The 12,711-nt window shown below is 46.0% G+C and overlaps 1 protein-coding gene across 1 annotated transcript in view; it reads left to right on the top strand.

Moving 5' to 3' along the window:
• Nucleotides 1-12,711, top strand: part of LOC108772973 (uncharacterized) — a 93,029-nt gene that overhangs the window by 62,359 nt on the left and 17,959 nt on the right. The window contains exons 13-22 of the mRNA XM_018538651.1: nucleotides 862-1,006; nucleotides 1,219-1,324; nucleotides 3,109-3,141; nucleotides 4,081-4,185; nucleotides 6,044-6,096; nucleotides 6,195-6,364; nucleotides 7,608-10,938; nucleotides 10,987-11,163; nucleotides 11,206-11,383; nucleotides 11,429-12,704. Coding sequence (XP_018394153.1) covers nucleotides 862-1,006; nucleotides 1,219-1,324; nucleotides 3,109-3,141; nucleotides 4,081-4,185; nucleotides 6,044-6,096; nucleotides 6,195-6,364; nucleotides 7,608-10,938; nucleotides 10,987-11,163; nucleotides 11,206-11,383; nucleotides 11,429-12,704 — 5,574 coding nt within the window. The remainder of the gene's footprint in view (nucleotides 1-861; nucleotides 1,007-1,218; nucleotides 1,325-3,108; nucleotides 3,142-4,080; nucleotides 4,186-6,043; nucleotides 6,097-6,194; nucleotides 6,365-7,607; nucleotides 10,939-10,986; nucleotides 11,164-11,205; nucleotides 11,384-11,428; nucleotides 12,705-12,711) is intronic.

Here is a 12,711-nt window from a genome sequence, read left to right as displayed (position 1 = left end):
TATGGCCTTCTGCGTAACGCAAGATAACAATTGTCGCGCTGTACATATACTCGCCGTTTAACAACTGCGCTAGTCGAGCGTGAAAAACAGTAATAAACAATTTGCGACAGATACATAAACGACTACCTTGCGTCTATCTTATCTAACATCCGGCTGATAATTAACACCTGCCTTCTCTCCGGCAGGACTCGTTCTCCAGATTAACATCGTAGTTAATTCGATTAATTGTTACCATTAATGTGTGTTTTAACTTTTATGAGAGATTGCTTGGTTTATTCAGTTCGAATTGAACGTCTTAGAATTTGGAGATCCCGAGAGGGTACGAGCTCTCATCGAATATATCAAGCCAAGTCGAGACAATTTCTCGAGTTGGCGTAAGTTCTTCGCTGTCGCGAGGGAACTTCTTGAGTTGATTTGAAGTTCTCACGTCCGATCTTTTGCGACTTTTGTCTTTAGATTGTTTCAACGCGCCAAATCGATCTTCTCACGGCAAAAATTTAATCCCAAATTTAATTTAAACTCTACTTACAGGAAAAATCGATTAAAATTAAATCGAACGGGGGATTACGTTTTAATTTCGATGCCGAAGATCTCTCGATGATTAATTCTCGAATAATATGTATACTAATGTAAACGTAACACGGTATGTGTTTATGCGTGTGCATATGTGTTTTCGTAACTTGATATTTCTATTATAATGTCGTAGGAACTAAACCAAACGTGTAAACACCAAATTATTTGCGCTCTTAATTGAACGTTATTTGGTTACCAGTAGATTTTTTGCTGGAGCTAAACGGGAACCCGCGAATAGGAACCCAAAGGCTGCAAACAAAATGCGAAAAAACGAAACTCTTGTTTCAGGAGGGAGATATGGATACGGAAGCGGCAGCGGATATTTGAGTGAACCGGAACCGCGTGCATACTCGGATCGATCCGTTACTCTCGATAGTCGTCGACGGCTGCGCAACAAAGAAAATGACTTCACCACGGCGACTATGCCCAGAAAGTAAGCGAGAATTTTGAAACTTTCGCTTGTCTTCCCAACAGCTTGCGAGGATGCTTTGAACCGTTTAAATTTCCTTCATGTATTCTCGATTTTCATCTCTCGATCCAATTTTGTTGACAGATGGAACAGATCGTTTCTCAGAAACGGGCACGTAAAATACGAAACTTTTAAGATTGATTGATAACGGGGCAACACTTTACATTCTGTTCTAGGAATGGGGCGCTGAAATACTCGACGGAGATTTATAAAAATCAGCCTGGCCGCATCGAGGACTATGAACCAGGGCACTCGTCGATCGCCGAGAAGGAAGCTAAAGAGGTACGGCGTATCGTTTTATCGTCCGTAACTCAAAAGTAGACAGACCTGCCTGTAATATAAATTAAAGCGCACTTTCCCATAACATCGAAAAGATTCGGTCATACGACACCGTGTAGAAATTATTAGCTCGCTCGAAGAGTAACGATTGATGGGACAATCGAATCTTCTAACGACGACGGCAATATTTCGCACCGATAGTCCCCATTAAGTAATAAGTTCAATGTAGAAAAATATATATATATATATAAATATAGATTTCCATTTCATAAGGGAAAGTCTAGATATGTATCACGCAAATTTTGGAAACTTTGATATTAAAATATACAATTTGAAGTCATAAAAATAATATGTAACATTTAGATGTCAATGCGCCAAATCCGAAAGGACTATCTGGTGGTCCGCTTGTTACAAACTACAACTAGACGGACTCACAGTCAGTCACGTTTCGGAGATTTATGAGATGTCTGTCATGTATGTGTGCGTATGTGCGGTTATTCCAAACTTTCAAACTTTGCACGTCTAACTCTTTGGCAACTGAATGTTACATACTATTTTTACGACGTCATACACTGTATCTTAATATGAAACTTTAAAAAAATCTGATACCTATCTCTTGAATTTCTCTTTATTAGATATAAGAGATAAATAAATGAAGAAGGCAAAATTTAACTGACCACGGTTGACATTGGGGTGCGCACACGAACGCGAGCTTAAGATTGGCCATCTATCTCTCCGTCAGAGTGTCATATATCGTTATACATTGCGAAACTGATCGAACGTGCAGTATATCATTTTGTATCGTATGACATCAAGCTATATTTCGTGCGAGAGTGACAGTAGAAATTCGTGTAGACATCTCGCTTCCTTTTTGTTATTTTCTTATCGCGATGAACGCGCGATCGCGATAACTCTGAAAGATTCCCAAAGATTACCTGAACACACACCTGGAACATGATCGTTTGAAATGGCTTTGCTTCTAGCCAACTTACGACGCGCGGACAAGAAGGAAGGTAATCACGCCAATCGAACGTGTTAAATAAAACGAGTTGCTTTTGCCGGCCAACTTATACGTTTCCTCCGTTTATTGAGAGCTTTTCTGTTTGGCGATCACGAGTTAATTGATTGCGAGCTCTTGTTCTCTCCGCCCTTGTGGTGGTTATTGCGTTTCTTTAACATACACATACACACAGCGCAGACACAGTTTTCAGTATACACCAAGCACGCACGTTATATTCAGAGCGCGCAGAGCTCCCCCGAGAGAGCAATTACTAAAAATAATGGTGATTACATACATAAATTTTTATTATTCCTCGAGAGAATCGCATTCTTCGGGGTGCTCTGCGGCTCCACACGTAGTACAACCCCATTGATTTTCACACAGCTTTTGTAGCGCTGCTTGTAGTTGATCCTATGTTTAAATTTTATGTCGACTTCCATCTAAAATTGAGATATAACGAACTCTATTAAATTTTTCTGCTTAATTCTGCTTAATTATTTCAGTAATAACTTTTACGTTCAATTTAACATCTATATTATTATATTTTAATCGTAATTTGTATAATATTATATAATTGTTAATTTATTTCAGAGAAATTTGTAACAGCTTGTTTCTCTTTATATATATTTATTTAGCGGTAGATTATCCAACGCCTTTTCTCATTTTAGATGGAAAATGGCAAGAAAATCCGGATATTCGTTTATTCCCTTTTATTTGAATCTAAATGTTTGAGTAACCCTTTTAGATAGCGCATAGTATAACACTGTGTTTAATTCTGTGATTCTAGTGGTGGGACGAGGTCATGGACATATTTGACGGGGTACGCCATTTTTATATTAATGCATAGTTAAATAAGAATTTTCGCCGTTTCTCTATTCCTTCTACTCTATCCTCGATCTATCTATTGGTACTCTCTTTTCCGCGTAGATGGTAAGACTGAATTAAAATTAACATTTTCCATTACTTCGGAATTAACCTGGTAGCTCATCGCCTTGAGGGATCTTGTAGAATTACTATGTTGTCACATAAATCTTCTTTTCCATCTCTCGTAGAATTTTGTCGTAAAATCAGAATTACGAATAAGAAGCCGTCATCTCTAAAATAAATTTCAATTTCGCTCGTGAATGGTCGCGTGTCTTTAATGTGATTATTACATATTTCAAGATGTGTAATTTCTAATCCAATCTTTTTGTGCGTTTACGCTGTTTGTAAAATTATAGTCAATAAAAACAACGATCAGCGATTTTTCTCATGTAGCTTAGCGTCAAACGCGATAACTAAAGGCGGCTTATTGCGCCTCCGATAATCGATGTCCTTATACCCGACCGGGTGCATGCAATTCTCCTGCCTCATGGGAATTTTTCCGATATAAGTACCATAGATTATCTTTCGATAATGATAATTAAATCGGAGAATATTTATACGGAGAAATATCGGGTGCAAAGAACTTTATCGCGTTGGATACGCGCGTCGCGTATACGGTGATCCATGTGTTAACTTATGCACAGTATGTCGTTTTACCGATTGCACCTAACGCCTTCCGTCTTGAACTCCTGTCCTGTGAATCGTCGAATCATCCTGGATCTCGATCATCGTCCGCTCGAGATGATCGTGACCGATGTGATTCCTGATCGTGTGTGTGCGTGTGCGTGCTCGTCGATGTTTTGCGTGTCGTGCCCGCTCGTATGCCATCCCACACCGCTATCCACCTCCCTCTGACGACGACAACGACGACGACGATGACGACCACGGGTGACAGTGGCTGAACGAAAACGGACATCCTCAGCACCCTAGGATGGAGCCTCTGGGCGATGGCATCCGGCAGTCCCGCGTCCTCAGCCTCTCCTACCGACCGGAGGACAGTGTAAGGATACCGGCAATCAGCAGCACGAAAAGCTCCGAGTTCGTTGGCGGCATGAGGCGGGCGCGTCCGGTGGCACCGGAAGGTACGACTGATCGGTCGATCGATCTATCCTGCAAGTCGCGTACACACCGGTCCAGAACCCCGATCCAAGACCGGTCCAAGTCGTCCTTGATCCTACCGGTTGAGTCTACTGATCGGTCAAACGATCGTTCAACTGCCGCCGATGATAATGCCAAAGACGGTCGCATCATCCGACCTCTGGAACGCGCCCCCGCTGCCGCTGATTCCTGCTATTGGCACGCCGTCGGCAGCATGTTGGATGGGAGATCCAAGAGCTTCGTGTTGCCGGATCGTTGCCCGGCGCGTCGATCGCATCCGGTCGGGATCGAGCGATCAGCAGTATCGCCGCTTCCGGCTGTCGCTGTGATCGTGCCGTGCTCGACCGGCAATAACAGCATCCAACAGCAACAACAGCAGCAGCAGCATCAGCAGCATCGTCATCATCATGGTCACCATCATCATCATCCCGAACATCAATATCATCATGAACATCGTCATCATCAACAGTCTCATCATCAAAACCAAGAACAACAGCAGCGACCGCCGCTCTCTTCTTCTTCTACTTCTTCTTCTTTTTCCAGCACCGATCATATCATGCTACCACCATCACCGACAACACCCTCCGTTATCACCACGCAAGCCGTTTCACGGGTTAGAACGGCTGCCACATCGTCGACAAGTAGAGTGCACGATGACGTTGTCCTCTATCTGTCTATGTATCTTTCTTCTATCTCTCTTTCTCTATCTGGCTGTCGAGTCATCTTTCTCACTTCTTTACATTTTTGTCACGATTCTGTATCTCTCTTCATTCTTTACAGCCTGTTTCACACATTTTTATCTATATCATTATACAACACTCTACTTGCCGAGAAGAAGTTAGGCTAGTATTTATAGTCTGTTCTTATATTTAAGACTGTCTTAAGTACAGCATTAAGATGTCGTCACAAAGCCGTATTAGCATCTTAAAATATTACTTAAGGTGAGACGATCAAAGTTGTGAATACATTGAAGAACTGACTATGAATGCCGGTCCACAGCCACGTTTTTAGCTCTTTCTCTGTACACGTCGCGAAACTTTAAAGACACTGGAAAATATTTTTTAACATGATTCTGTATTTCTCTTTTTATTCCTTAATGCCTGTTTCACACATCTCGATTTATTATACAATACTCTACTTGAGACGAAATCAAAGACACGTTTTTAACGCTTTCTCTGTACACATTACAAAACTCTAAAAACACAAGAAAATCTTTTCTTAATACATCACTCAATGCGGCATGAATGAAATATTTTATCACAAAAGCGCATTATTGATCATGATTTGAATTACTGATTGAGTGGTATCAATTATTTTTAATTTCTTAAGAATTTATAATTTATACATACATTGACATCATTTTTACCCGATTTACACAATCGCTCTCAAGTATAATGCATCACAAGTGGCTATTGTCGATCTCCTCGTATCTTGATCCCCTATGTACTTGTTTCCTGCCCCTGTATATCTCTCATCCCCTCCGGGTTACGTCTCATTAGCTTAATCCTGCCACGTCCCTTTTCATCCTGGCTTAGCATTACACGATTGCGGCATGATTTGCTCGATGTCCTGCTCGATGTGATTGCTCATCTCGATTAAAAACCACTCGTTCTCGGATTTCGAGTAATCGTATCTCTTGCGCCGTGCGACGTTTTATGTCAAGTAGCGTTATGTGTAGCATGTTTCGTAGATGATAAGTGGCGATCGATGATCATCGATATAACGAACGATAACGATAATGGCACCTCCCTCTTTTCCAGCCTTTTGATCAACGCAGTAACGCACGTGCCGCGGCCAAGCCGTACATAACTCAGTAAGTACAATGTCAATTCCTGGTCCCTTTAATTCTGCGTGTAATGAATCAAGCTGTCATTCGACGGCGTCTCTCACCGGCGTTTCTCATTTGCGAAGTGCCCTCAAAGAGTCAGGCTACGAGAGCGACTCGACGCTGGTGTTCCGCCGACGAGAAGATATTAGTCCGCTCAGTCTTTTGGAGCAGAGACTTGCATACAAAACAGTGCAGAGCGGTGGTGACGTACCCCTCCATGGGCTTCGCAAACCAGCCCCAGAACGTCCAAAGGGTGAGTCGCTCCGACCCTCGTGCTGTATGCGTTTTAATCTTTCTTTTGTCTCTTACTTTTTTCATACGTCTTGATTTGCTACAGTCAGCACGCTGAGCAACATCGGCCGTGTAACTCGAGTTTATTTTTGGCATGCGGGTGTGTGTTTTTTAAGGTTGCTTGCAATGTGTGTGCATTTTTATTAATTACCTTTGTGTTTTGTCAATTACGCATGCGTCCCGAAACTTCGAGTGATGAGAGAGAGATTAGTTTTACTTATGTTAGTATTATTTTAGTTAAAAAAAATTATAAAATGTTAGTGTTATATTTTTGATTTTAGAATAATTATTATGATTGATTCATAAATATTTCAGATTAGTTACGATGTGGGGGGAGGGATTAAAAAAATATCCTCGATGTTTCGCAAAATTAAATGTGTCGACAAAAGAGTCGAGACCTTTTTTTTCTCAGAACATTTTAACTCTCAGTGCTGATCTGTGTTGAAAAACGCGTGGCATGACGTGTAAGTAGTGCTCTGTTTGAAGCACACAGCTTTGATACGTACGAATTTTCTCTGTATGTGTAATCTCCCGTAGGTGGTTGCATCAACGTCAGTTAACACTAATCGCGATTAATTAGACTGAAGGAGAGATTGCCGTGGGACAACGGATCCGTCCAAGTTTGTGCGACTATTGTGGTACTTTACTGATAAACTTACCGGCCGACTTGACTCGCCGGTATCGATTAATTAATCAATCAACGACGCATCGGTGGCATCGTCGGTATTGATTAATTAATCAATCCACGACACCTCTCCATCAGCCTAAAACTTTCCTTCCTCGATATCGTGTCGTAGCCAAGGCTGCGATCCAGAAGGGACAGATAATCGATAATTAGAATTAGTCAACTAGTGGAATTGGTGCAACCTGACCTCGGGTGTTCTCACTTTAGTTTATATATGGCACAACTCTTCTCTCGATAATCTATCGATATTGGTGCGCGAGCCGGTCTTTCCAAAAAGCTGCTCTTTTTGCAATCTTCTTTTTTACGTAAGCACACCGCCAGCTGCAGTAACACCACGATGAGGAGTGACGAACCCTCGCATCGGCACGCAGTCGCACCGGCGAACCTCGGCGCGACCACCAGCTTAGCCTTGAGCGGGACAACTTTTAGACGACTGATCTTTCGGTGGCAGGGTGTAAGAGCGAAGGGCCTTCGATAGTACATCGAGAACCCGGATCAAATTCCGAAACTTTGTCCACAGACGACTCGGAGATCGAATATTTCCCGATTTCGCCGACTCTAACGAGGATCCGCGTGCATCGAAGAAGCGCTTCGTGCACGTCAAGAATCACTTCGTCCACGACAGCATTCTCAACGTGGCATGAGTGGTCGATATTGTCTTCGATCGATTCAAGATTCCCGCCACAGGTCATGAGAGCTCCTCCTCACAGCCTCTTGTCTTCCGGTAGAGCTCTTCCACAAGCTATGTCGGCGCCAAGGCCTCCTTCACCGCCCCGAAGAAAATCCTCGCGCCATAACAGAACCTTGAAGAAATTATATTCGGAGAATACGCGATTGATCGATAATTCGTACATCGCATATTCGAAACCCAGGCACGAACAGTGCTTCGCGCATACCGACAGCGTGTCGAGCATTAGGTCTCTAAAAGAGAGATTTTGCAACAATCTCGAGCGACATCGACGAAGTCGTGAACAGTTTCATAGCACAATTGTACGCACGTCCTCTAGCAGCCCAATTGCCTCGAAGACCGCCAAAGTGTCTGCTTTGTTCTCCAACACCTTCGGTAAAAGAAAATCAGATCCTTGCTTGTCACAAACTCAATTCGAAGCAAAGAAGTTAAACTTGCCGTCAAGCAGTGCGAGAAATCACATTTGTCCCTCAACATCGCCGGCATCGAGAAGTATTCGTGAATCTTCAGTGAAGCTCGATAAACTCACAACAGTAAAGGTGCCATCCAGACACGCAACTTCTGTTATTACTAAAGTAAGACAGAGATCTCCGGACAGAACAAAATCGGAGCTTCTCTCAACTGCAAAGAGAGAGAAACTTCGTTTGACGAAGAAAGAGCAAGAACAATCTTGCAGGAGGCTAAGCAGATCACAAGAACTTTCCTCACCAGTGGAGGTCAAGAAAGCTTTGCAGAAAAACAAGGAGAAAGAAACGAGAGACGTGCAGAACAAGATACTTTCGTCAGGTACTGTAGTAAAGAGCTCGACGATTTCGTCGGCGAATAAACAGAAGCGTCCAGTGGATAAGTCTCTCAAAACTGCAGTTTCGCTCAAGGGACAGGAAGTATTGCGAAAGACACCTGAACAGCTTACAGCGACGAAAAGGACGTCAAGCGTCCCATTAAAATCTCCTGCGAAAAGCGCGCTATCACAGATCACTAAGACAGAATCAAAGAAGACGAAGATCGTCGCGAAGCCGCCAGAAAAGTTAGTTGTTAGTAAAGAATCCTTGCGTTCGGTGTCTTCGTCCTGTTCCGAAGTTACCAGTGAAGTAAACAAGAGGAAGCGACCTCGTGAGAAGCCGCACACGATCGTCAAAACTCCAACAAAGAAGCCGGAGACAATACGCGTAACTGTGAACGGTGACAGGAAAAAAATGGATGCAAGAAGGAAAACACGGAGGGACAAGAGTGTCGATGAAACGGACGTGAGCAAGACTTTGAACGGGTGGAGGGAGATGGCCGAGAAGGATGAGATCAAAATACTGAGAAGAATAGTGCCGAATGTCGAGCGAGATCCCAGGACCACCCGCTTGACCGTGGAGGAGATCAAGAGACATCAGGAAGCCACGCGCACAGATACTTTCTTCCAGAATCTTTTCTTACGAAATCATCTGTCGCTCGCACAGTCTCACGAAGAGAACGCAAAGAAGTCTCTCGTCAGCGAACGTGCAAAAATATTCCAGGATGGCGTGAGGGACAGCTTCAGGTCGGAGCCGTCCCTGAAGTCTTTGAGCGTGTATCTGGCGCACAAACGGCCAGTTTCGAACTCGAAGTTCAAGAACTGGGAGCGCGAAAGTGTGGTCTCGTCTAGGAGCTCAAGTCCGTACGGGGTTTGCTGGCCCGGCCGGTCGGTTCTTCAAAAGATTGGCAAATTCGACAGTTTGTTGGGCATTGATGACTTCGGCTCGTCCACCACGTTGCGCGCCCGTAGTCCAGAATCTATGTCGCGAGAACACGTGAAGGAGCGCAGTCTAAGTGAACCGCCATTGAAGACTCTGCCTGAGTCCAGAGAGTCTTCGCCAAGATCTTCTTCGCCGTCTCCGGTGAGATCGCAGGTGTCTCGACGAACTCATATTTCCAAGCAGGAAAACTTAGACGCCTCGCTGATGATTACGAAAAAAGTAAGAGCCAGAAGCGCCGGTGAGGCGGAGGACGCCAAAAGGGAGGGTTCGAATCTATCATTGAAGAGCATCGGTTCATTATCGTCCATGGATCGCGAGGATTACCAACAATATATTCTCGAATTGTTGCACCACAGACGCAAATCGACACGGTACAAAGATCTGCGCGACTTCTATACGAATCTCAGCAGGATGGATCAATTAGAGCGTACGTTTTCCTCTGGGGATCTACGACCGCGGTTGAGAAACGAAGAAATCATCGATTATGATCGTTGGAAACGGATTAGATCGAAGGAAAAGGCGGAACAGGAACTGAAGGCGCTTTATGGAAAGCTGAAGAACGTTCAGCGTGACAAGGACTTTCTTTTCAGCGCGAAAGACATTGATAAATTTAGGTGGCACGGCGATTGTGGGCTGCGCTGCAAGGAACGCTCCGTGGAGGATATTTTGCAGTATTTTCGAAGACTTCAGAGTGAAGAAAGCGAGCTGGAATTCTCCAAGAAAAGAGCTATCATGCAGAAGGATACATATAAACCTCTCTGGCGCGGAAATTCGGTCGTGAATGTAGCGACTACGATGCAGAAGAAAGCGAATGTCAATTTTCGAGATACCAGCAAATCCGTAGATTATCATCCATCATTGCAGAGGAGTCTCGGCGGCAGCAAGAAGTTTTGGAGCAGTTTGTCCATCGAGCAGGTAACCAATCTAAAGAAGCAATTGAATGAAATTTACGGTAGCGACAGTCCTCAGAAACAATCGAACGGCGATGTTGTCGATGCGCCTCGTGAAATTAGCGTACATCAGCAGTCTATTAAGGAAGATCTCATTGTTAAAGATGAAAATTTGACAAACTACGAAATTATCGTGCCGCCTGAAGACGATTTTCAGAATCATTCTCAAGACGATTCAAAAAGTCTTCACGTACGATGCCATTCGATGATAGCGACAAACGAATTGATATTAAAAGAACAGAGTGATACAGAGGGAAACTTAAAGAAAAGCGATTCCATTGGGCGTTTGAAGAGCATTGAGAGGTCAGAATCGGAGAGATCGATCTCGCCGTCGATGTCGGAGCTGGAGAAGAAGAGACTGTCGTTGACTCTCGGCAAAGAAGTGCTGGACAGAATGATGCGAAAAAGACAATCCTCGCCTTTAGCACCTCGCGAGACTCGTGGTAGCATCGCTGCTGCCTTGGCGGCCACGAAGATCCCGACAAAACCGTCTATAAAGAGTATCGCAAGACCACCTTGTGCTCCCGACACGCCCAGCGTGGCCAGCACCTCCCCCAGGACCTGTTATTCCCTCGAAGCGCCATATATTGAGGACACGACTAAATCCAAAGACAAGAGTGACTTCCTGCTGGTGTTAACGCCCAATAACGAGAGTCCTAGCAACAAGCAGCGCGTAGAGACCGTGCTCGAAGAATGGTCGAAGAAACCTCCCTTGTTGGCTATGACAGTACCAGTTGAGAAAGTAAAATCGAGTAGCAAGTTTGCTTCGGGCAGCGATGGAGACAGCATGACGGAGAGTTCGGAGACCTCAGTGAGAACGGTGATCCAGCGGAGCAGTGGACCTGAGACGGAGGATGTATCGCGGAAGATCGAGTTCTTCGAGAACGTTGAGAAAAGAACAGAACAGCAGAAGGAGATCGTGCCGATGGCGACAGCGACGACGACGACCACTACGACGTGGACGTTTCACGGCAGGAAGAAGCTACCGTCGTCGCAGAGCTTCGCTGATCTGAAGGAGCTTTTTGGCGAGTCCGAGTCAGCCAAGTACAGTTCACTCGCCGGTGCTGCCGGCAGGCTCGATCGCTCGCGATCGACGTCGCCGCGGGAACGAAAGATCGACGGCAGCTCACCGACGCTGCCGGAAGCGATGAGTACACGACAACAACGACAGTCGTTCCGCTCCTGTTCACGGGAGCGTGAACACGACGCGAGGCCGCGTAGCGTCAGTCCGTATCGCGCGACCACGCGATCGAACTCGTCCTGCAGCGTGGACAGCGGCGGTGGTTGGCCGCGCAGTTCGTCGCCGGATCCCGAGAGGTACTGGCGAGCTTATCTCAACCTGGTGCGGAACGGGACGGTGCGCAGGTTGCGCGCGAGATTCGAGAGCGCCGAGGATCTGCCTCGGCGCGTCAGGATCACCGCCGCGCCGAAGCGCTTTCGCAGCGATCCGGAATTGGCGCGGAGCTTGTTGAAGAAGGCGAGCGAAGGAGAAGAGCGTGGCAATGTCCTGAAACCGCATGAGCACGTCGATGTGGCGTGGTTACGCAGGAGATTTGAGACGACGAAGAAACGACCGCGAGTAGGACGACGAGGCGAGTCACCACCGATCCCCCGGGTGCCATTACGCCGGGAGAACCTCTCGATGCCGCACATTGACGTCATCAGCAAGACAGTCGAATTGAAGGAGCCTCAAGCTACCAGCACTATCACCAACCACGTGACCAGACGAGCGGAGACGAAGGAACTCGAGGCGAAGAAACCGGTCTGCCGAATGCGGAAAAGATTCGAATCACCGGACATCGGTGGTGGCCGAACTTCCATAATGGGCGAGATGTTCACGTCGGCGCCGGACGTGCGTGAACTTCGTGACATCGCGCCCTACCTGGCCGGGAAGTGGGTGGCGCACCGGTATCCCAGTCGTCGGGACAACATGCGCTCGTTGTCGTCACCGGCCGACCTCAGGATTCACCGAGGTACCTCGAAGACACGTTCCTCGTCGGTTGACAAGAGGAAACCGGAACGTCCGCGTGCCACTTCCTCGTCGCCGACGCGACCGCGAACGATCCCTGCGTCGATCCTCAAACCGTCACAGCAGACTGTCTTCGCCGGACAACCCTTCGACCCCGACAAGCACAGACCGAGGTTCAGGTACCAACCACCGCCTCCGCCGCCTTCGCCCACCGCCGTGCGAAAGCATAGAACCTGGTGGCCGACTCTGCCTGTCTACATGGCGCGACCTACCGTCACCTTCGAAGGTCTGAA

This window comes from Cyphomyrmex costatus, unplaced genomic scaffold, assembly GCF_001594065.2.
Source record: "Cyphomyrmex costatus isolate MS0001 unplaced genomic scaffold, Ccosl1.0 scaffold196, whole genome shotgun sequence".
NCBI classification, from domain to species: Eukaryota; Metazoa; Arthropoda; class Insecta; order Hymenoptera; family Formicidae; genus Cyphomyrmex; species Cyphomyrmex costatus.
This window is presented reverse-complemented; position numbering and strand designations above follow the sequence as displayed.